Source organism: Panthera leo, chromosome A1 (genome assembly GCF_018350215.1).
Source record: "Panthera leo isolate Ple1 chromosome A1, P.leo_Ple1_pat1.1, whole genome shotgun sequence".
NCBI classification, from domain to species: Eukaryota; Metazoa; Chordata; class Mammalia; order Carnivora; family Felidae; genus Panthera; species Panthera leo.
Window position 1 is genome coordinate 114,069,084 of NC_056679.1, and position 25,557 is coordinate 114,094,640.

Consider the following 25,557-nt stretch of genomic DNA (forward strand, 5'->3'; position numbering starts at 1 on the left):
TGTCTTCACCCCCAGACCACAAACTGCGTGACAGCAGGCAATGGAATCACCCCTGTTATCATCACAACCACGTAGCCCAACGAAGTGCCCAGCATATAAGAGGCACTCAAACATCTGGGTTGAATTGAATGAAAAAATGATTACCAACTCAGCCTTCCAAATACTGTGATCCTGATAAAGGAGGTGGTGTTCTGGAAAAGGGAAATAGGTATTTTGGTCACTGGAGAGGTATCTGCCTCACAATAAAGAAGGTGGAACTGTGCTTTAAGGAAAAGAAAAAAGGAAAATCCTTCATATCACATGTACTTTCCAGCATTTTACTGAAATAGTAAGGCCCTTAATGACAAGAAATAGTATGTCCTGTGTCTGTGTTTGGCCCAGGGGTTTGTAGGTTCCAGAATGGGCCACACACCCTCAACCATCTCTCCTAGTGAAGCATGCCGGTGCTGCCTCATGTCCCCAACCATTAAGACGCACACCTTTGGGTGAAGCAGTGTCTTCGCTGGCTCCTCTTTTCAAGGCTCCAGATGGCTGAGGATGAGGGCGGGGCAGCAAAAGGAGGAAAAGGCACACATTTCGCGGCCGCACACCCCTGCTGAGACTCAGGCCTGGTGCTTGGCATCTCCATCTCTGAGCATGAGTGCTCAAAGAAACTCAGGTGACTAATGTTGAAACAGGAAAAATTTTTAACAGCCTCACAATCCACAGTGAAAATCCCTGAGATGAGATGATGACTGGGGAGAAGTGGGGTCACCCTTCACCCAGAGTTTGAACCAACATGAGTTACAGACTTTGCTCTGGTGCCCAAGCTCATTTAGAGGCATGATGGCTTAGTGGTTAAGAGTATGGGTGCCATGATCAGACAGGCATGGGTGTGAGGGTCTTTCACCCAACTAAAGGCCATGTGATGCAGGGCAAGTCACCTAACCTCTTTGGAGCTTTAGCTTCCTCTCCAGCTACCAAATGAGTTGTCGCGAGGGTTCAATGAAATGATGCAATAATAGTGCGTGGTGAGCGATTAGCTGGGGTTGAGTTTACCTGGACATTCTCTTCGGTCACCTCGATTTCTGCGGTATAGATGTAGTCAATCAGCTTATTCAGCGTCCTCCCATCCACATCCTTGATTTCTATCTTCTTGGCTTTACTCTCAGACATGTCACCTACAATTCAAAACAAAACCAAAACGGACATGAACTTGGTGCTTAACTTTCACATAGCCTCCTGCCCTGTGTTGGCAGCATAAAAGCACTGGGAGGTGGCAGAAGGGATTCAGGCATGGAGGAGGATAAAACAGCTGACCTCAAGGGCACATCAACTTTGGGTCTGTGATCATCTGCAAACCCAACTCTATGCATTCCTCACTCTGTTGCCCATTCCCATTTTGAAGGCAAATCTGTATGCAGTAGTAACTCATTCAACCAACACTTACTATAAACCTGTACACACAGGGCCCAGAAAAGTGAACAAGATATGCACCTGCCCTCAAGGAGCACACGGTTTAGCAGGGCAGATATATAAAAATATATGATGGGGCGCCTGGATGGCGCAGTCGGTTAAGCGTCCGACTTCAGCCAGGTCACGATCTCGCGGTCCGTGAGTTCGAGCCCCGCGTCAGGCTCTGGGCTGATGGCTCAGAGCCTGGAGCCTGTTTCCGATTCTGTGTCTCCCTCTCTCTCTGCCCCTCCCCCGTTCATGCTCTGTCTCTCTCTGTCCCAAAAATAAATAAAAAACGTTGAAAAAAAAAATTAAAAAAAAAAAAAATATATGAGGCGATAGAAGCTTAATGGAGATATAAATAACATGCCAGTATAACAACAACAATACAAAGTAACATTTATTAAGTGCTAACTACGGCTAAGCAATGGGCTAAGCACTTTAAAGTGGCACCTCTTTCAATCTTCACAATAACCTAGGAGTTTCATTAATACTATCCCCAGTTCACAGATGAAGAAACTGAGGCACAGGAGGGTGGGTATTCATTTTGCCCACAGTTACACATCTAGGAAGGGGCCAGGCTGGGACTGAAACCAGTGAGTGTGACTCCAGAGCCCACACTCTACTCACGATCCTCTACTAAATCCCAAGAATGCAAAAGATGGAGCAAACAAGCCCTGGGAAGCCATCCTAGTAGGAGGTCACACTTAAGCTGGGTATTTCCACAGGCAGCAAAGGTGAGGAAGGATGAGCCGGATGCAGGAGCCATAAGTTGTAAAGGCAGGAAAGTGCCAAAAGGATAAATCTGGAGAAGAGTGAGAGGCTGGTATGGGGTGCCAGTGAGAAGAAGCTGGAGAGGGAGGCAGCAGCCGGGGCTTGCAGAGCCCTGTAAGCCACGCAAATGAGTTTGGACTTGATCCTAGGAGTAGCACCACTGGAAGGTTTTAAACAGGGGAATGACATCAACAGATGGGTATTTCTGAATGAAAGTTTGGATGCACGGTGGAAGCTGGATCAGAGGCAGGGAAAACAGTTGGGAGGCCCTGATAATAATCCAACAAAGAAAAGGACAGAGCCTGTGAACTAGGGCAGCAGCAGTACCACATGTGCACAGAAATGAGGCCCCTTTCCCCAGCCTGCCCTCTTACACAGCACATGGGTTTGTCTACAGCCAAACTCATCCAACAAGGGCTGCTGATTCCAGTAGGAAAAGACAGGCTAGACATGTGTCTTTGTAGACTGAAATAAAGGGCAACTTGACTGCAAGAAACAGGGATTCAGAAGCCCTTAAGTGAGTATGAAAACAGAGCCCGGGTAGTTGTTTTCTCTCTGTGGAATTTGTGTGCTGGAGCCAAGAAAATAAAGTACAGTACAGCGTGTGGGCTGCAGACGCCCACCTCCAAGCTGCATGGGCAGCACATGATTCCTCCACCAATCTACAGTTCCCAGCCCAACACAGTTAAGAGATTTGAATGAGTCTGGAAGAGGGAGGAAAATCATTCCAAATTCTGCCCACTCCTTCCACCATCAGACCAGGTAGACCAGAGACCCTCCACCCTGTTCTGTCTTCTCTCTGATTACCGGTAGAAGTCAGTGAAAAGGCCTCAGCACAAAGAGCCTTGAGGCAGGGCAAACTGGCAAAGGGGAAAGAGGAAAAGATAGGGGATTTCTACTGCACCCATTAGACAGGCTCTCACAATCTCTCTTGAGTTTACTCCAAGACACATAAAATAAAATCCACACCCAAGAAAACCAAAAGTTCAACTTATCTTTCTAAACAGCTATTAAGAAATTCATCAGTAAGAGTCCAGCTGATAATTATAATGCAAACGATAATTACAGACAGCCAATTCTTAGTTTAAGAACTTGGGCCTTAGAAAAAAGACTGAAAAAAAAGAAACACCTGACTGCAAGAACCAAGGGATTCAGAAGCCCTTATGTGAGTGTGAAATCAGAGCCTGGCTTGATTCTTTTCTCTCTGTGGAAGTTGTACTTGAGAATAAGATCAATCAGTTTTGTAACTTTGGGGTAAACAAGTAGAAACTCCTGAAATTACATGAAGTTACCAGTATATATGGGCAAAAGTTTTATTTTTCTGGGGGATGCAAGATCATTCTTAGTCAAATGTATAGCAAACATTCAGACACAGATGGTGGAACTTTGGGAGATTTTTTTCCTGCTTCTTTACATGGCTCCAAAATTTCTAATTTTCTATATTAAATACTTAAACTTCAATAAGCAAATGGGAAAACCACGTGAAGGAAAAACTATGGCCTCAAAAACCAAAATCTATTTTAAGAAAGTTCCTTTATAGGATATTAGAAACCTGTATAAATCACACAGACTTGTAAAATCCAACATTATTTCTTATAAACCAACAGAAATTACTGCACCAAACTAAGCCTTCAGCTTAAACAGACTCTGAAAGTGGTAGCAGTAATAGCTGCTACTGTGTGCCAGAACCTCTGCCGAGGGTTTATACACATTATTTCACTCAATCCTTGTAACAACCACAGGAGGTAGATATTATTTCCATTTTACAAACTATAGAACTGGCATTTCAAAAGGTATTTGCATATGGCTGTGAGAGGCAGGGCTGGGATTTGAATCTTGGCCTAACTCTAGACCGCATGTCATTTCTCACAAATCCCTGTATAATTTAAACCTAACCCTAACTAATGACCTTGATAAAAGTATTCCCAAACAAGGCCTTGGTCCAAATTCTAAGGACAACTTAGTATGTAAGACCTAGCAAACAAGAACCAAGAGGGAGAAGATCTTGTCAAGCTCATTTGCCAAGATATCCTCAACACCTAACAAAGTGCTTGGCATATAACAAGCACTTAAAAAATACTTGTTGGAGGAAAAAGAAAAAAATGAAAAAAAGGGGCTTTCCTTTGATATCTCATAATTCCATGGATTCCAGTAATTCCTGAGGAGCAGAAACCAACAAAGGCTTGGTCATTCTTGCTCCTTTCCTTACCTCGACTACTCTGACAAAATAAAACAAAACATGAGCTCTATATGTCCTTCCATCTTCAAGGTCAGCCCAAGAGCCCTCCTCCTCTGCTTTTGCCAAGAGGCCCAGCCCAACCACCTCAGATTTGAATTTTCTTTTTTTTTAATATGAAATTTATCGTCAAATTGGTTTCCATACAACACCCAATACTCATCCCAACAGGTGTCCTCCTCAATGCCCATCACCCATTTTCCCCTCCCTCCCACCCCCCATCAACCCTCAGTTTATTCTCAGTTTTTAAGAGTCTCTCATGGTTTGCTTCCCTCCCTAACTCTTTTTTCCTTCCCCTCCCCCATGGTCTTAAGTTTCTCAGGATCCACGTAAGAGTGAAAACATATGGTATCTGTCTTTCTCTGTATGGCTTATTTCACTTAGCATAACACTCTCCAGTTCCATCCATGTTGCTACAAAAGCCCATATTTCATTCTTTCTCATTGCCAAGTAGTATTCCACTGTGTATATAAACCACAATTTCTTTATCTACTCATCAGTTGATGGACATGTAGGCTCTTTCCATAATTTGGTTATTGTTGAAAGCACTGCTGTAAACATTGGGGTACAAGTGCTCCTATGCATCAGCACTCCTGTATCCCTTGGGTAAATTCCTAGCAGTGCTATTGCTGGGTCATAGGGTAGATGTATTTTTAATTTTTTGAGGAACTCCACACTGTTTTCCAGAGTGGCTGCACCAGTTTGCATTCCCACCAACAGTGCAAGAGGGTTCCCATTTCTCCACATCCTCTCCAGCATCTATAGTCTCCTGATTTATTCATTTTCAGAAAATGTGTTAGTCGCACATCTTTCTAGCCTCTTCCACTTCTGCCTGTCATCTGTTACCATGCATGTCCTATTCCTCCAAAAAGAACATGATCCATTCAAGGGCAGATATTTGTTCATTCATTCATTCATTCATTCAACAAACACATATCAAGCAGTCCCTATGTGCCAAGCACTGTGCTGGACCAGAGGACACAACCATGAATAAGTTATGGCCCTTCCCTCATGGAGCTCAGTCCAGTGGGGAGAGACACAAGTAAACCAACAATTACGAAATGTGTTAAATACTAGAAAAGAGGGCTTAGCTTAAAGAGTTGTTAAACAGGGATTCCTGCACCCTGACCTGTATGCAAAATGAATAGTACACAGGAACACGTATTTGCCACTGGGGAGAAGAGAATCCATTGTTTTCATCAGATTGATTCATCATGGTTAAGAACCACAGATCTAAAGTGAGATCTGGAGAAGGAGTCATGGTTAGTTAGGAGAGAAGGGAGTATGAGGGAAGAATCAATATTCCAGGCAAAGACAGTAGTAGTGTATGTAAAGGTCTGGAGGCAAGAAAGAACAGGACCTGTTCTGGGCCCACAAGAAGCTGAACGTGGCAGAAGCAAAGCAAAGAGAGGAATGGCGGGGGGGGGGGGGGGGGAGAGAGAGAGAGAGTAATGGGGAGTCAAGGCTGGAGACAGAAGCAGAATCTAGGCAAATGGAAGGCCTTGTGGGCCATGCCAAGGAGTTCAGACTGCATCCTGAAAGCAATGGAAAGCCTCTGACAGATTTTTTTTTCTTTCAGCTATCAGGTTATGTTAACAAGGGATCAGACCAGGATCAAAATATTGATTCAAAGGACACTCTATGCTAGTTCAAATGGCGGAATGATTAAGCCAATTACTTTCTTTTAGTTTTTAGTATTAAATAAATCTTAATTTAACTACGATCATTTCTGAAAATGATGTGCATTTAAACATGGCTTTCATGACACATGTCTTTTTTTAGTTTTACTTAAATCCAAGTTAGTTAACATATAGTGTAATAATGGTTTCAGTGCTCATCCCCACAGTGTCCTCCTTAGTGCCCATCACCCATTTAGCCCATCCCCCAACCCAACACCCCTCCAGCAACCCTCAGTTTGTTCTCTGTATTTAAGAGTCTCTTATGGTTTGCCTCCCTCTCTATTTTTATCTTACTTTTCCTTCCCTTCCCCTATGTTCACCTGTTTTGTTTCTTAAACTCCACATATGAGTGAAATCATGTGTTATTTACCTTTCTCTGACTTATTTCACTTAGCATCATATACTTTAGTTCCATCCATGTTATTGTAAATGGCAATATTTCATTCTTTTTGATGGCTGATCAATATCCCACCGTGCATATTACCATATCTTTGTTATCCATTCATCAGTTGATGGGCATTTGGGCTCTTTCCATAATTTGGCTATTGTTGATAGTGCTGCTATAAACATTGTGGTGCATGTGCCCCTTCAAAAGGCCCTGACAGATTTTAAGCAGGTGAGGGATGCATCAGACTGATTTTTTGGAAAGTCACTATAGCTACAGTGTAGAGAACAGGCTGGGGTTGAAGGAACAAAATAGGAGGCAGGTTGACTAGTATCAAAGCTGCTGCAGGAAATTAGGTGAAAGATGAGAGTGACCTGGACTAAAAGAATAGAGCTTAAATTTCTTTAAATCCTCAGGCCATACCTTAAGACCTTGTACCCAGACATCCCCAAGAACCACAGAGAGCCCAGGAAAGCAAGCAACCCCACATCTCTATCAAGTGATGATGGGGCATTAATACCCTGAGCCCACATATTCTTTAAAACCCAGTTCCTTTAACACCATAAGATGGGGCTGTTTTTAATGTACTCAGATGACTCGTAGGGACCCATATGGAGTGGAAATACTCTAGTACACAGAACCCACAGTAAAGGACAAAAAAAAAGAGAGAGAGAAAAACTGACTAGGCTATTTTGGTAAAATGTGCTTCCCTAGGGATGGAGGAGCTAGATGGGGAGGAAGCAGGGCAATCTAAAGTATTCCCTATTCACAGGACGAAGATGGGCAGAACATAGCACTGCTGGCCTCTCTAATCCCTGTGCTAAAGGAGTGCTGAGCAGTTTGAGTGACAGCCCATCCTGGATCTTCTTGCAAGCTGGCTGCCTCTCAACACTCTCCTCTGGGCACTCAGACCTCACTGTCACATTTATCCCAAGTTATTCTGTGCAGAACATGGTCAAGGAGCAAGGTTGATATCTGGGACATTTGGGCAATATGAACTCAGAGGACAAAAAAGTAAAAACACTTTAAGCCCGAATAAAAAGATCGTAATCACACCCCTCAAGTCAGAAGAACGTCATGAGTATTTCTTTTTCATTTTGGCCTTAAACATGCTGATAGAAATGGACTTAACAAGAGTCAGCTGATAAAATGAACAACTCAGACAACAAAAGATGTTGGTGAGGATGTGGAGAAAGGGGAACACTTTTGCACTGCTGGTAGGAATGCAAACTGGTGCAGCCACTCTGGAAAACAGTATGGAGGTCCCTCAAAAAATTAAACATAGAACTACCTTATGACCCAGCAATTGCACTACTAGGTATTTATTCAAAGGATACATGGGGCACATGCACACATAGTGTGCTGATTCATAGGGGCACATGCGCCCCAATGTTTATAGCAGCACTATCGACAATAGCCAAAGTATGGGAAGAACCCAAATGTTCATCGATTGATGAATGGATAAAGAAGATGTGGCATACATATATGATGGAATATTACTTGGTAATAAGAAAGAATGAAAGCTTGCCATTTACAATAACATGGATGGAACTAGAATGTATTATGCTAAGCAAAATAAGTCAGAAAAAGACAAATATTATATGATTTCACTCATATGCAGAATTTAAGAAACAAAACAGATGAACATATGGGAAAGGAAGGCAAAATAAGATAACAGGGAGGCAAACCATATGAGACTCTTAAATACAGAGAACAAACAGAGTTGATGGAGGGAGGAGGGTCGGGAGAAGGGCTAAAGGGGTGATGAGTATTAAGGAGGACACCAGTTGGGATGAGCACTGGGTGATATATGTAAGTGATGAATCACTAAATTCTACTTCTGAAATCATTACTACACTATACATGAACTAACTTGGATTTAAAATTAAAAACAAAATAAAATAAATTATCTAAATTTTTGAAAGAAGAAAGAGTCAGCTGGGCCTTTTCATGATTAAGTTTATGAATTCTGAAGCTGAATCTGATAATTAGAACAAAATTTTACAATGTTACTCTTTAAACCTGCTTACCAAGGTTTAAGCCAAATCAAGGGGCCTCAAAAAACACACAAATCTCACAAAATGCCGATGGAAGCATAAGCTGGTCCAACTGTTCTAGGAAATGTGAATTTGTGGCATGTGTCTCAAATCTTCAACATGTGCATACCCCTATTCTAGGGGTCTATTCTAAGGAAATAATTATAACATAAATAAATATTAAGAAGCAAAGATACCCATGACAGTATTACTTATAATAGCACAATATTAGAAAGAATTAGAATTTCTAACCAAAATGGAAATCAATTTTTGACTTGGACATATATGATGGAATCTTACGAAGCCATTGAAATTATGACGTAGATGTGATTTCACTGATGTGAAAATATACTGACCATAGACCAATGGTTTGATTAAGCAAATTTTCACTGAGCACCTACTACATGGAAGATCCAGGTAGGAAGTGGGGAGATAGCAGTGAATTAAGGTAGAGTTCTTAACTGACTGACCAGAGCAATCAGATATTGAGGAAGTAATGAAATAAGCAGTGATACTAAAGACAAGCATAACGTATGGTATCACAAGAGTAAATAACAAAAGAATTTAACCTAATCCAAGGGGATCATGGGAAAGTCTACCTGAGGAAGTGTTGCTTAAGCAGTAATGAGAGGTGAATAGGAGTTAGACAGGCAAAGATGCAGGGGGAAGAACATCCCAGGAAGATGAACAGTAATTTTTTTTAAGTATACACATTACATCAACTATGTATATACAAAATGGCTCATTTATATTAAAATTTTATTTTGGTGGGTTTTTAAATTTTTTATTTTTTTAGGTATTTTTTATTTTTTTATTTTTTTAGAGAGAGCGAGCGAGCACAAACAAGGGAGTGGGGCAGAGGGAGAGAGAGAGAATCTCAAGCTACCAAGCTTCCATGTTCAGCACAGAACCAGATATGGGGCTCGGTCCCACAACCCCAGGATCATGACCTGAGCCAAAAATCAAGAGTCAGATGCTCAACTGACGGAGCCACCCAGGTGCCCCTATATTAAAATTTTATGTCGTATGTGTATATATTTATAAATATAAAATCTGAAAGGATATGAACTATAATCTTATCTAGATGATGTATTACATATATTTTTGTTTGTTTGTCCACATTCTCTAATTTCTTTTCTGCAATCAACATATGTGAGTAGTGTTTGAAAAGGTACATGGGTGAGTAGAAAGACAGACAGATATGGCTGGCTGGATGGCTGGATGGAAGGATGAAAGGATGGACAGTAACCAGATTCAACAGATGACTTGAGCTGGGCATCACATTAGACTGTTTCTTCTTGATTTTTTCCTCCCTTTAACGACTAGAATCCAACATCTGCTCCAGAAGTGTTCAGATTCTTTATGTTTCTAAAATCATCTTGTTCTTGCTTGGCCACTTGCACTACTCCAGAGGCAAGTTCATTAGCAACAAGTGGAGGCAACACTACAATTCATCGCAATTCCAAACAGATTTCTTCTCTCAATACTGGACTTTCCAAACCACATACACAAGAAAACAATGAATGGCAGAGCTATTTAGTGAAGTGGCAACCAAATAACTATTGCAAACAAAATGAATTATTTTTTTTAAATAGACAGATGAACGAGAGAGGTAAATAAAGACATAAAAACCTTGCTACTAGAGTTTGAAACTACTTCAAAGAGCATGCAGCTCAAAATTTCCAGGTAGTGAAATTCACTGGTGTTCACAACTACATTTTCCAGGCTGCTAATTCCTGACCCAAGGTTCAGGGTGATGGAAGAGAGGCTTGATCCACTTACCTGAGTTACAGCTCCTTCATACAATGAGCCAAGGGGGGGGGGGGGGGGGGTCCACATTGTGAGGAACTCTCAAAACACAATCACTAAGTCACCCCCAACTAGAACCACTCTTTCCCATGAGAGGCCACATACTATATTAGGAGAAGGGAAAGAGCCTACTCAGCAAAAACAGGGTGCCTGCACTCACCCATTCTTAGCAAGCCCACCTTCATTCTTTTTAAGCTTCATTTATTTACTGTCTCCTACTAAATACCATGCCCTGTGGTTGGCTCTGAGGATGCAGCAGTGACAAGACATGGCCCTCAAGTGCCCAAAGCTCATAATCAACTATGGAGACATTTCATTCATTCATTTAAAATACATTTGACTCTGGTCGTGTACCAGATGCTTAGGATATGGTAGCAAACAGGTCCAACAAGACTCCTGTCCTTAAGGAGCTTACAGTCTAGTGAGGAGAGACAGATTAAAAAAAAAAAATCAACAACCAACAACAGGATTTTCAGGTAGGGATAAACGTTAGGAAAAACTATGTATTCAAGTTATGGGACAGAAGGGAACTTAGTGAGGAACCAAGGCACAGGTGGTCAGAGGAGGCCCCTCTGGGGAGACACATGACATGTAATCTGCAGGATGAGAAGCCGCCGATACACAAGACATCACAGCACAGGCACTGAGGATGCCAGAAAACAGACAGCAACACAAGAGTGATAGTGACCACACTAACAAGCAGCAATGGGTACTTGGGGAACGTGGGGAAGGGACACCTGACCCAGCCTGAGGGTCTCAGCAGGCACTACAGTGAGGTCTTCAGTGAGCAGGGGAGGTGCTGTGAGGCACTACAGACAGGAAGCTCCGTGGGTTTCAAGGCATTCAGTCTCACATGTGAAATAGCTGGACAGGACTATTGGGCATATACAGGAAACAGGGACCCTCTAGAAAGTTTGCAAAGGTGCCAGATGGTGAAAATTCCTATCTTACTCTCCTCTCCCCTCCAAGCCCCGCCATCACTTCTCCCAAATCTCTTCCACACTCCTGTAAAGTCTCAAGAGGGTTTGCAGACCTTGCCTGGTAGGAATGGCCAGGGAAGGACAAGCTGGTCCAGCAATGGGCCAGGCATCAAGAAGCCAAGCTCCACTCATTTCCTATGTGATCTTGGGCAAGTCCCTCCCTTTTTGTCAGCCTCAGTGTTTCTCATCTGCAAAATGAAAGAACAGAGGTGTGGGGATAAGCCCAAGAGCCTACACTTCTAAAAGCTCCCCTACATGATTATGATGCATGCTGAAGTGTGAGAACTAATCAACTCTATGGTTCTATCTCCTTTTTCCTCATAGTAGACAAGGGGCTGCAAGCCTGGCTGGTTCTACCAAGTCCCCCATGGTGCAAAACATAGCATCTGATACACCGAAGCTCCTTACAGTGAGTGTCATAGCATTCTGTCTCCTGCCTCCCCTCAGGCCACCACCCAAAATATTCTCTCACTGGGGCTGCAGCCCCATAATCGTGGGTTATCATTAGCCCCTCGCCATACCTGTGAACATCGCACAGAAGTAGGGGCTGCAGGCTGCCAGGACCACACGGTGGGCTTCTATCTCGACATCTTCTGCCACAATCATCACGTCACACAACAGCTGTTTACTGTAAAACACCAGTGAGGGGACAGCATGGGTCACAGCACCAATGCCCACCCCCAGCCACACAAGGATATTTTTTCTCCCACCCAGATTCCACACCGCCACCATACAAGACTGTCGCAGACATTTGCCCTATCCCGAGTTAGGCAGGGGCATGAACTCATCGACTCTCCCAAATCTCTGATAAGCTGGGCTATTCATGCTTTCCTAAGGCGCACAGAGAGACCTAGCTACTCTGGCGCTGCAAATTCAGGGTTCTTTCATTTGTCTTCACATCTCTGCTCCTCAGCTCCTTCAGCTCTGACTGAGACAGAGGGACAGCAGCTCAGAGAGCAATGGGAAAATCCTGGGGCAGTCAGTCGAGGGACTGAGTGAATGCCAAGGAGCATGAGCATGCCACTGAGATGTGCTGCCCACGAAAACAAGCATTAACAATTCCCCAAGGGACCTAACACCTATGAAACACTGGCAAGAGGCCAGCCAGATCGGGACAACTCAAGTATTAATCTTCCCACCCAGATTTAACATTATCACCAAGAAGGCTGCTCCCTAAAGACCCTGTGCAAGCTCCAATCACTGCAATTATTAAGGATACTGTAACTACCTTCAAAACAAACTACTTGTCATCCCCACTACACTGCAAGCTCTGAGAGGAACTTGTTTATTATATCTTAAACACCTGGCTGCAAGACTAGCCTAAAGAAAGCCCTAAATTTTTACTGACTAAATAAACTTTGAAATGGGATCAATCCACACTCATAGAATGAACATCAGACCACTTTGAAGGATAGAAAGGGCACCACAAAGTGTCAGTCTAAGGATTTTTCCTCCACCAGCCTTCCAATAGTAAGCATTTATTGAGTTACATATGCTAGGCACTGTTCTAAGCACTGTTTTATACATATTATTGCATTTAATCCTGTCTAAAACTCCATGAGGTATGGTTGTTATGTTGCATATTACAAAAAAGGAAAGTGAGGTCCAGAGAAATTAAGTAACTTTCTCAAAGTCACACAAAAAGGGAGCAGTGGAAAAAGGATGTGAATGCAGGCAGCCGAACCGCAGAACCCATCTTCCTAAAGTCTGTGGTATCCTGGTCACCACTAATCCCTCCTTCAGAGTGAAGCACTAGATGCGGAGGGAAGTCAGGACAAACTCATGTCAACTGTGATCCACTGGCAGTGGCTACTTAGCACACAATACTGGATTGAGAAGTTTGAATCATGATGGGATCCATTTAACAGGGTTGAGATGAAGAGAATGAGTCTGCCATTGGGGCACCCAGTGGCTCAGTCAGTTGAGTGGCTCAGGTCATGATCTCACCGCTCATGGGTTCGAGCCCCCCATCGGGCTCTGTGCCGACAGCTCAGAGCCTGGAGCCTGCTTCAGATTCTGGGTCTCCCTCTATCTCTGTTCCTCCCCTGCTCACACTCTGCCCCCCCCCCCCAAATAAAGATTTAAAAAAAATTTTTTTTAATGAGTCTTCCATGATTGATCAATAGGAGATAAGCTACCTATTTGCCATCCCTGGAGTGACATATTAAACCTTTGCCAACTATTCAGACGTTAGTGCAGGATTGCTTATCAGAGAAAATAGAATCATAAAGCATGATAAGACTGGAGCTGTAAATGCCTTCAGAGTTCATCTGGTCTATGAAGCTCAGAGAGGTGCCACAGAAGGCAGAGTCTTGAATCTAGTTCTCACTCTGGATTGGTGCCATAATGCCCCACGATTGGCTCATACTTAGGAACACAAAATCGGAAGATAAGTTAGCCCCAATACTGAAAGGTGATCAGGAAAGTTTCAGCCTATGGAATAAAGTCCCTGTGAGGGGGCATCAGGGAAGGGTGACACCTCTGAGTGCCAAGAGGCAAAACCTGGGAAGGGGACCTCACACTACAGTGGACAGCAGACTCTAAAGACAAATTTTATCAGAACAAACCAGCTCAGCTGGGAAGAGAACTGGCTCTGCCCCTAACTGGCTATGAGAACATGGACAAAGGATCTCACCAGTTTTCTCATCTTTTTTAGCTGCCTCGGGACATCCATCGTGGGGACCAAATGAGATTGCAGATGCCACCTGAGAACAGGCTAGTTTTTAATCTGGACAAAATGGATTGTAAAAATGTAGTCACAACATGAACAGACTTATCTTGGACATTTTCATTTCACTTTCATTAACTATTTTAAAGAGAAAATGGAGTTATCACTACTCTTTAAAAGTACAAGTCATTTGTCAAATATACTTCAATTAAAAAGAACTGACCAAAAAAGTGTAATTTTGTTGTTGTTCTTGTAACCAGTATTTTAACAAGGAAAGCAAAACAGATGAGTCAGAAATGCTGAGCAAATGCTGAGCCAGGTGCTGAAAAGGCAAATGTCAGAATGGGATATCTTGCACAAACCCAGAGGAGCTGATAGTTCATGAACAAAGGAAAAGACACAAGAGGGAATGAGGTTTAAAGGTGGAGAATCCGGTTAAGCAAATACAGGAGAATAGTTCTGATGAGAAGTGTATCTCAAGGCTAGAGAAATCTAGGAAAGTGGCCCAGAAACTCACCCAGAACTCAATGTAGGCTTTCCCTGGGAATGGTAAAGCCTGTCTGCACACTGAGACATCTCTGTGTATCCACTCTATATAGAAGAGAGAAGCAGCAGCTCTAAAGCACTGCATGGCTGACAAGCATTTCTAATTCCATTTACTAGAAATCCTATAGGATTCTTTATTCCTGAGCTGTCACACACTACTCCAAAAAACAATCTCAACAAGAGAAAAACAGGGCTATCCACTTTGTGATAGCTATTCAGAAGGAGCTCAGGCTCTGGAATCAAATTGACCAGGGTTCATGTCCCCTGAGTATCAGAATTCAGATATGTTGTGAACAAGATAAAGAATAGTGCTAATAGTAAACATTCCGTGAACATTAATATTTCTTTCTCTTTTTTTCCCATAAAACATTTCATTTAGGATTAGCAGTTAAGTTAACCTTCCTAAGGCTAAATTTGAGCTGCATATCAGACATCTACGTGGGGTTTATCAAGTAGGCAAATGGATTCATAAGTCTTAATTTCAAAGGTGGGAGATGGTTAAGAGGTTGGAGGGAAGAGAAAGAGCCAGCTAAAGAAACAATAAAGTAACTAATGAAATAGGAGGAAAACCCAAAACGTATGGTGTCTGAGAAGACAAGCGAAGAGAGGGCTACAAAAAGTAAGGAATGACTAACTATACCAAATAAGGAAGATAAGATTAGGGAGGCTAGGTAGGGCAAGTAGGCAAGAAAGTGAAATAGAAAATGAAAATGAAATAGAACATGAAAATGGAAGACATGCAAATTGGAAAAGAAGAAATAAAACAATATTCACAGATGACATGATCTTATATATAGAAAATCCTATAAGAAATCCACTAAAAAAATATTAAAACAAATAAATGAGTTTAAGAAGGTTGCAAGGGTGCCTGGGTGGCTCAGTTGATTGAGCGTCCGACTCTTGATTTCAACTCAGGTCATGATCCCAGAATCATGGGATCAAGCCTTGCATCAGGCTCTGACTCTGTCTATGCTCTGAGCATAGAGCCTGCTTAAGATTCTCTCCCTCTGCCCTTCTCCCCTGCTTGTGCTCTCTCTCTCTCTAATAAAAAAATAATGTTGCAGAATACAAGATCAATATACAAAATTTACTGTGTTTCTATACACATGCAATGAACCAAAAAATATTAAGAAAAATTCCACTTAAAATAGCATCAAAAATAAACACTAAAGAATAAATTTAACAAAACAAGCATGAAACCTGTCCTCTAAAACTGTAAAACTCAGTTGAAAAAAAATCAAGAAAGACCTGAATAGATGGAAAGACTTCCAGTGTTCATGAATTGAAAAACTTAATTTTTTTTTTAAATTTTTTTTTCAACGTTTTTTATTTATTTTTGGGACAGAGAGAGACAGAGCATGAACGGGGGAGGGGCAGAGAGAGAGGGAGACACAGAATCGGAAACAGGCTCCAGGCTCCGAGCCATCAGCCCAGAGCCTGACGCGGGGCTCAAACTCACGGACCGCGAGATCGTGACCTGGCTGAAGTCGGACGCTTAACCGACTGCGCCACCCAGGCGCCCCGAAAAACTTAATATTTTTAAGATGGCAATACTCCCCCAGGGGCGTCTCGGTGACTCAGTGAGTTGAGCATGCAACTTCAGCTCAGGTCATGATTTCACAATTTCACAGTTCGTTAGTTTGAGCTCCGCATGAGGCTCGCTGCTGTCAGTGCAGGGCCTGCCTCAGATCCCCTGTCCCGTCCTCTCTCTTCCCCTCCCCTCCTCTCAAAAATAAATAAACATTAAAAAAAAAAAAAAAAAAGATGGCAATACCTTCCCAAATTGTTCTACAGTTTCAACCCAATTTCTATCAAACTCTCAGCTGGCTTCTTTGCAGAAACTGACAAGCGAAACCTAAAATTCATACAGAAATGCAAGGGACCTAGAATGGCCAAAACAATCTTGAAAAAGAAGAATAAGGTGAAGGATTCATGCTTCCCAATTTCAGAAGTTACTACAAAGCTAAAGACAGCAGAGTAATAATATAACCATAGATATATAGATCAATAGAATAGAATTGAGAATCCAGAAATATACCCTCCCAGTCAATTCATTTTTAAAAATTTTTTATCATTTATTTTTAAAATGTTTTTTATTGATGCATAGTTGACATATAATGTTATATTACCTTCAGGAGTACAACATAGTGGTTTGACAATTCTACACATTACACAATGCTCACCATGATAAGTGTAGCTACCATCTGGCACCATACCACACTATTACATTATTGACTTTATTCTCTATGCTATACCTTCCATCTCCATGACTTATTTATTTTATAAATGGAAGTTTGTACCTCTTAATTCCCTTTCTCTATTTTGCCCATTTCTATTGCCCATTTTCTATTTTGCCCTTTTCTATTTTGCCACCACTCCTCTCCACTCTGGCAACCACCAGTTTGTTCTCTGAATTTACGAGTTTGTGTCTGTTTTTTTGTTTGTTCATTCTTTTTTTTTTTTTTTAGATTCCACATATAAGAGAAATTATATGGTATTTCTCTTTCTCTGTCGGATTTATTTCATTTAGCATAATACCCTCTAGGTCCATCCATGTTGTCACAAATGGCAAGATCTCTTTTTTTATGACTAATATTCCATATTTTATACACACACACACACACACACACACACACACACACACACACCTTCTTCTTCATCCATTTATCTATCAAAGGACACTTAAGTTGTTTCTGTATCTTGACTATTGTAAATAATGCTAGAATAAACATAAGGGTGCATATATATTTTCCAATTAGTGTTTCCATTTTCTTTGGGTAAATATCAGTAGTGGAATTACTGGGTTTCATGGTATTTCTATTTTTTTTTTTTAGTTTATTTATTTATTTTGAGAGAGACAAAGACAGGTACAAGTCAGAGAGGGGCAGAGAGAGATGGAGAGAGAGAGAATCCCAAGCATGCTCTGCAATGCAAACACAGAGCCCAATGTGGGACTCAAGCCTGCAAAGCCATGAGATCATGACCTGAGCTGAAACCAAGAGTCCAATACTTAACTGACTCAGCCACCCAGGTGTCCCCATGGGATTTCTATTTTTAATGTTTTGAGAAACCTCCATACTCTTTTCCACAGTGGTCACACCAATTTCTGTTCCCACTAACAGTGCACGAGGATTCCTTTTCTCCACATCCTCGCCAATACTTATTTCTTGTCTTTTTGATACTAGGCATTCTGACTAGTATAAGGTGATATCTCATTGTGGTTGTGAATTGCATTTCCCTGAAGATTAGTGAGGTTGAGCATCTTTTCATGTACCTGCTGGCCATGTGTATGTCTTCTTTGGAAAAATATATTCAGATTATGTGCCTCTTTTTGATCAGATTGTTTGTTTCCTGGTGTTAAATTGTAGAAGTTCTTTATATCTTTTGGATACAACCCCCTTATCAGATATATCTTTTGCATATATCTTCTCTCACTCAGTAGAGTGCCTTTTTGTTTTGTTGATGATTTCTTTTGTGACACAAAACAGTCAACTGAGTTTTGACCAGGGTGCCAATATATTCAAATAGGGGAAAAATTGTCTTGCCACAAATGGTGCTCAGACAACTGGATATCCACGTACGAAAAAAACAAAGGACCCCCTACTTCACATAATATACAAAAATTAACTTGGAATAGATCAAAAAAATAAATATAAGAGCTAAAACTATAAAACTCTAAGAAGAAAACATAGGGGTATATCTTCATGACTTCAGATTAGGCAATGGTTTGTTATACAGGACACCAAAACACAAACAACAAAAGAAAAAAACAAATCAGACATCAAAATTTACAACTTTTGCACTTCCAAAGACACCATCAGGATATCAAAAAAGTGAAAAAAAACAACCCGAACAAGGAAAGAAAAACTTTGCAAATCATGTATCTGATATGAAACTTGTATCTGGAATATATAAACAACTTGAACACTTTTAACTCAATAATAGACATATAACCCAATTTTAAAATGGACAAAGGATCTAAATAGACATTTCTCCAAGTAAGATATAGAAACGGTCAATGATCACATAAAAAGATGCTGAACATCATTAATGATCGGAGAAATACAAATCACAACCACAATGAGATATCACCTCAGACACCAGGATGGCTGTAATCAAAAACACAGATAATAACAAACACTGGCAAGGATATAAAGAAACTGGAACCTTCATACACTGCTGGTAGAAATGTCAAATGGTGCAGTGCTTTGGAAAACAGTCTGGCAGTTCCTCCAAAAGTTAAACATGTAGTTATCATGTGACCTAGCAACCCACTCTTAGGTATATATCCAAAAGAAATGAAAACATGCATCCACACAAAAATGTATACGTGAATGTTTATAGCAGCATTATTTATAACAGCCAAAGGGTATCAAATGTGGTACGTATACACGATGCAATATTATTCAGCAATAAAAAGGAATGAAATCCTGAGACATGCTACAACATGGATGAACCTTGAAAACATTATGCTGACAAAGAAGTCACAAAAGGCTTATTACATAATTCCAAAATAAGTAAATCTATAGAGACAGAAAGTACATTACTGAAGGGTGAGGGGTAGGGAAAACAATGGGATTATTGCTAACATACACAGGAATTTTTTGGAGGGGATGACGAAAATGTTTTAAAATCAGCTGTTAGTTGCACAACTCTGTGACTATACTATAAGCCATTGACACTTTAAATATGGCATATGAATTATATCTTTAAGGTTTTAAAATTTATTTATTTTGAGAGAGAATGTGCACGAGGCAGGGGCAGAAAGAGTGAGAGTGAGAGAGAGAGAGAGAGAGAGAGAGAGAGGGAATCTGAAGCAGGCTCCACACTGTCAGCACGGAGCCTGACATGGGGCTTCAGCTCATGAACTGAGAAATTATGACCTGAGCCAAAATCAAGAGCCGGACACTCAACCAAATGAGCTATCCAGGTACCCCATCACATGAATTATATCTTAATAAAGCTGTTACCAAAAAAAGAAAAACAGCAATGTACTAAGATGATTCATTACTATTAACAAAAGGCATAGTGGCAGATCATCTTTTAAAAAAAAAAAAGGGGATGAGGGTAGAGAAATTTTAGGGATGGTGAAAGGGGAGGTTAAAACTGTCAAAACAGGATAGAAGAGACTATATCTCCTTTTCAGGAATGATCTGGGGTACTATTTCAAAAGGGACCATATCCCCACTTGGTGGCCGGATGGTAAATCAGGAACCAAAGAGCCATTAGGAGTCTGCTGCCCAGAAGCAGCTGCTGGTAGGCTCAGAGCAGAGCGATAAAAGGCAAAAGGAAGAGGAAGGCTAGTTAGTTACCATGCCAACAGCCCATTCTCTACCATGAAGTAAAAAGAATAGGAAACTCGTGAATTGTGTGATTCATAAATTGCATAGAACATGTGTATGTGAACTAAAATAGCTTAAAATTGAAGGAGGAAAAATGTGAAAACAGCGCAAGAAATAACCCCAGGTCCCTGGAATATTATATAACATTTCATTAGCTTAGACCCTGGATGGCAAGCAAGATGCTTTACCAGGCCTTCATCAAAACAAAGTACGCCTCCCTCCAGTTCCTATTAAACTCACCCAGATCAGTAAAGCATCTCTTCAGGCTCCCTTTCTCTCCCTCACTCACCCATTCCACTCCAGTTTTAAAAATTAGCCATGCCAGGGCGCCTGGGTGGCGCAGTCGGTTAAGCGTCCGACTTCAGCCAGGTCACGATCTCGCGATCCGTGAGTTCGAGCCCCGCGTCAGGCTCTGGGCTGATGGCTCGGAGCCTGGAGCCTGTTTCCGATTCTGTGTCTCCCTCTCTCTCTGCCCCTCCCCCGTTCATGCTCTGTCTCTCTCTGTCCCAAAAATAAATAAAAAACGTTGAAAAAAAAAATTTAAAAATTAGCCATGTCTTTAATACCTTAGAAATTAAAAAAAATTTTTTTTTAATGTTTACTTATTTATTTTGAGAGGGGACTGGGAGGAGCAGAGACAGAAGGAGAGAGAGAATCCCAAGCAGACTCCATGTTCAGCACGGATCCCGATGTGGGGTTCAATCCCAGGACTGTGAGACTACAACCTAAACCGATGATAAGAGTCGGACACTCAACCGAGCCACTCAGGTGCCCCAGAAATTAAAAAAAATTCAAAGCCATTAAATACCTTAGAATTTGATATGATCTTTAAACACCACTAGAATGCAAGCTTCATTGAGAACAAAAGTTTGACTCTCTTACCTAATGCCACATCCCTGTAACTGAGCTCCTCAATCACCACCACTACCATCATCATAATCATAGCTAGGAGTTGCAGAATGTTCATTATGTGCCAGGGCCTCAAAACAATATCTAAGGAAGAGGTATTATTATTATTATTATTATTATTATTATTATTATTATGCTACATGCTGTTGAAATCAGTAATTCTACTTCTAAGGAATTAATTCTATAGAAATAATTGTGAATGTGCACAAGTGTTTAACAACAGTAATACATGTGCTATCACTGTTCTAAGGACTTTACTTAGTATCCCCTTAACAAGCCAGCAACCCTGGAACTATTATTAGCCTCATTTTATGTTTGAGAAAAGTGAGGGCAGGAACATTAATTAACTTGTACAGGGTCACAGAACTGTACTACTGGAGCCAAGATTTGAAACCAGGTTGCCTGCCTCCATGGTCTATGCTTGTGCCCAGTATGCCATATTGCTCCAAACATTACCACTGCAGGTGCTGTTTACATAAGAGATTTGAATACTTAAAACATCTAACAACAGGAACTGGGTTTTTCAAAAATTAACCAAAAATACAGAAAATCATTCATCCACTTAAAATAATGTTGTAGAACAGTTCTAACACAGAAAAACTGGTTCAATACAGGGGCACCTGGCTGGCTCAGTCCATAGAGCATGTGACTCTTGATCACCAGGTCATAAGTTCGAGCTTCATGTGTGACAGAGAGTTTAATTAAAATCAAAAAACAAATTAAAAAAAAAAAGAAAAAGAAAACTTGTTAAATATAGTGGTAAGAGAAAAAAAATCTGGTTAAGATATATTTTTAAGAAAAATATTCTCCCAAGTGTTAACAATGGTAACCACTGGGTATTAAAATTATAGATGATTTTTTGCTCATATTTATTTTCTAAATGATCTATAATTATGTTCCTTTTCAAAAAAAAAAGAAAGAAAAAGAAAAATGGAAATTTTTTAAATTAAAAGAAAAATAAAAGGGAAATCTATGCCTAAACCTGCACTAAAAATTTCCTGACAAAGCATATACAGATTGTGCTCTATTTGAAAAAAAAAGAAAAGAAAAGAAAAATGGAAGAACAAGATTGTAATGGTTAATCTTATGTGTCAAATTAACTGAGCTAAGGGATGCCCAAAGATCTGGGAAAATATTATTTCTGTGGATTCTGTGACCTTTAAAAATGGTATCCTCTCAATAATGTCTTTATGTGTAAAATGGGATTTTCCTGTTTTCTCCTAGAAGTGGTATGGTTTTAGGTCTTACTTTCAAGTCTTTCAATCCACTTCAAGTTAACTTCCGTGAGGAGGATTAAGATTCAGGTCCAATTATATTATTTTTCATGTGGCTGTCCGGTTTTCTTAACACCATTTACTGAGGAGGCTACTTCTCCACTAAGTATTCTTAGCTTCTTTGTCAAATATTAGTTGACATATATGTGGGTTTATTTCTGGGCTCTCAATTCTGTTCATGGTCTGTGTTTGTGATATCGTTTGAAATCAGAAACTGTGTATCTCCAGCTTTGTTCTTCTTTTACAAGACTGCTTTGGCTATTCAGGGTTGTTTTTGGCTCCTTACAAATTGTAGAATTTTTTTCTGTTTCTGCAAAAAAAAGGCATTGGAATTTTGATACAGGTTGCATTGAATGTATAGATGGCTTTGGGTATTATGGACACCAGCAATATTAATTCCTCCAATACATAAAACAGATATCTATCCATTTATTTTTGTCTTCTTCAATCTCTTTCAATAACATATAATAGTTTTCAGCATACAGATCCCTCACTTCCTTGGATAAATTTTTAAATATTTTACTGTTTTTGACACTATTGGAAATGGAACTGTTTTCTTTCTTTTTCAGATAGTTCACTGTTAGCATATAGAAATGCAACTGATTTTAATAAGTTGATTTTGTATCCTGTGACTTTACCAAATTTGTTTATCAGTTCTAAAGTTTTTTGGGGGCATCTTTAGGTTTTTCTGTAAAAAGGATCTTGTTATCTGCAGAGACTATTTTACTTCTTCCTTTCTTATATGGATGCCCACCACTTTGACTAACTGCTCTGTCTAGGACTTCCAGTTTTTGTTCAATAGGAATGGTGAGAGTAAGTACCCTTGTCTTGTTTCTGACCTCAGAAGAAAAGCTTTCAACCTTTTATCATGGAATGTGATAGCAGCTGTAGATGTGTCATATACGGCCTTTATTATGATGAGGTATGTTCCTTCTATATCCAATTTGTTGGGAGTTTTTATCATAAAAGGATGTTGGATTTTGTCAAACACTTTCTGCATCTATTAAGAGGATCATATGATTTTTATCCTTCAGTCTATTAATGTGTATGATCTTTTTAATGTACCGTTGAATTCAGTTTGCTAGTATTTTGTTGAGAATTTTTACATCAATATTCACGAGGAATACTGGCCTGCAGTTTTCTTATCTTATAGTGCCCTTATCTGGCTTTGATATCAAGGTAATTGCTGGCCTTGTTAAAATGAGTTTGTGAGTGATCCCTTCTCATCAATGTTTTGGAAGAATTGAGAAGGACTGGCATTAATTCTTCTTTGAATATTTGGTAGAATTCACCAGTGAAGCCATCTGGTCATAGGCCTTTTTTTATTGGGAGATTTCTGATTACTGATTCAATCTCCTTAATCATTACTGGTCTGTTCAGATTTTCTATTTCTTAATGATTCAGTTTTGGTAAGTTGTACTTTTCAAGGATTTTGTCCATTTCTTCTAGATTATCCAATTTGTTGGCATACAATTGTTCATAGTAGCCTCTTAAAATCTTTTGTATTTCCATGGTATCAAGTTGTAATGCCTCCTCTTTCACTTATAATTTTGAGTCTTCTCTCTTTTTTTTCCTTGGTTAGTCTAGCTAAAGTTATGTTTACCTTTTCAAAAAGCCAATTATCACTTTCAATGATTTTCTTCTGTTGTCTTTTTAGTCTCATTTCATTTATCTCTGCTCTAATCTTTAATATTTATTTTGTTCCTTCTGATAACTTCACTTAGTTTGTTTTTCTTTTTCTAATTCCTTGAAATGTAAAGTTAGGTTGTTTACTTGGAGGCCTGGAGTCTTAAATCAGACAGAAGACACAAGCCATACTGAAGAGAACTAAATAAGGAATGTCACTACTATCTACCTAGTATCTATGGAAAACAACACAAATTCCTCAGGAACAAGAAAACTGGACCCATAGGCATGAACACTGACCACTGCCTAAAACAACTATGGGTAGAGCTTCCAGGAAATCTGGCAGGAGGCATAATAAATATTGAGCAATAGTGCATAAGACAAATTTAATTTAACTTGGTTTTTACGCCAAAGACTGGGCCCTACAGAAAAAGGAAATGAGGAAACAAACACAGAACCAGACAGAATTTTTTTTTAAAGTAGTTCAACCCCTGGAGAAATACAAATCAAAGCCACACTGAGATACTACCTCATGCCAGTCAGAGTGGCTAAAATGAATAAATCAAGAGACTATAGATGCTGGCAAGGATGTGGAGAAATGGGAACCCTCTTGCACTGTTGGTGGGAATGCAAACTGATGCAGCTGCTCTGGTTCCTCAAAAAATTAAAAATAGAACTACCCTATGACCCAGCAATAGCACTGCTAGGAATTTACTCATGGGATACAGGAGTGCTGATGCATAGGGGCACATGTACCCCAATGTTTATAGCAGCACTTTCAACAATAGCAAAATTATGGAAAGAGCCTAAATGTCCATCAACTGATGAGGATAAAGATATGGTTTATATATACAATGGAATACTACTTGGCAATGAGAAAGAATGAAATCTGGCCATTAGCAGCAACGTGGATGGAACTGGAGGGTATTATGCTAAGTGCAATAAGTCACAGAAAGAAAGATACCATATGTTTTCACTCCTATGTGGATCTTGAGAAACTTAACAGAAGACTATGGAGAAGGGGGAGGGAAAAAAAAAGTTACAAACAGGGAGGGAGAGAGGCAAACCATAAGACACTCTTAAATACAGAAAACAAACCTAGGGTTAAGGGGGGGGTGGGGAAGAGGGGAAAGTGGGTGATGGGCACTGAGGAAGGCACTTGTTGGGATGAGCACTGGGTGTTGTATGGAAGCCAATTTGACAATAAAGTATATTTTAAAAAAAAGAAAGAAAGAAAAAGGTAGTTCAACCCCTGGAGTGTCTGGGTGGCTCAGTCAGTTAGGTGTCTGACTCTTGATTTTGGTTCAGGTCATGATCTCACTGTTCATGGGAACGGGCGTCATGTCGGGCTGTGCACTGACAGCACAGTGCCTGCTTGGGATTCTCTCTCTCCCTCCCTCTCTGCCCCTCCCATGCTCTTGTGCTCTCTCTCTCTCTCACAAAATAAATAAATAAACTTTTTAAAAAATAAATTAATAAAAGTAGTTCAAGCCCCTACTCAACAAACACATCGTTAGCTATATGTGCTTTTTACTTATGCCATTGTCTCTACCTGGAAGACTTCCCCCTAATCCCGCCACTTTTCATTTCTTTAACTCTTACTTGTCTTTCAAAATTTAGCTCAAGCATCATCCCTTTATAAAGTGTTCTCCAAAAACAAGTGTTCTCCAAAGGTGGCGTATGACATATTTGCTTTCATAGTACCCTTTCAGAAACAAATAATTATTGCACTTCTATCAACTGACAGGCGCCTGATGCATTCCTCATTCATAACACCTATTTTGTATTATGGGAAGGTCATTTTCATTTAACTATTTACATTTTTTAAGCTACCCATCGCAGAGCCTAGTCAGTGCCTC

The 25,557-nt window shown here is 40.3% G+C and overlaps 1 protein-coding gene across 10 annotated transcripts in view; it reads right to left on the reverse strand.

Moving 5' to 3' along the window:
* The window catches only part of KLHL3 (kelch like family member 3), a 280,869-nt gene that overhangs the window by 74,846 nt on the left and 180,466 nt on the right, over nucleotides 1-25,557 (reverse strand). For 8 of the 10 annotated variants that reach the window (XM_042936010.1, XM_042936006.1, XM_042936026.1 and 5 more), the window contains 2 exons: nucleotides 11,855-11,961; nucleotides 1,039-1,160 (listed from right to left, as the gene is read on the reverse strand). In XM_042936010.1, the coding sequence (XP_042791944.1) occupies nucleotides 1,039-1,160; nucleotides 11,855-11,961 (229 nt within the window). Of the gene's footprint in view, nucleotides 1-1,038; nucleotides 1,161-11,386; nucleotides 11,522-11,854; nucleotides 11,962-25,557 lie in introns of those variants that run through there. The other 2 variants (XM_042936052.1, XM_042936063.1) reach the window with 2 other exon arrangements.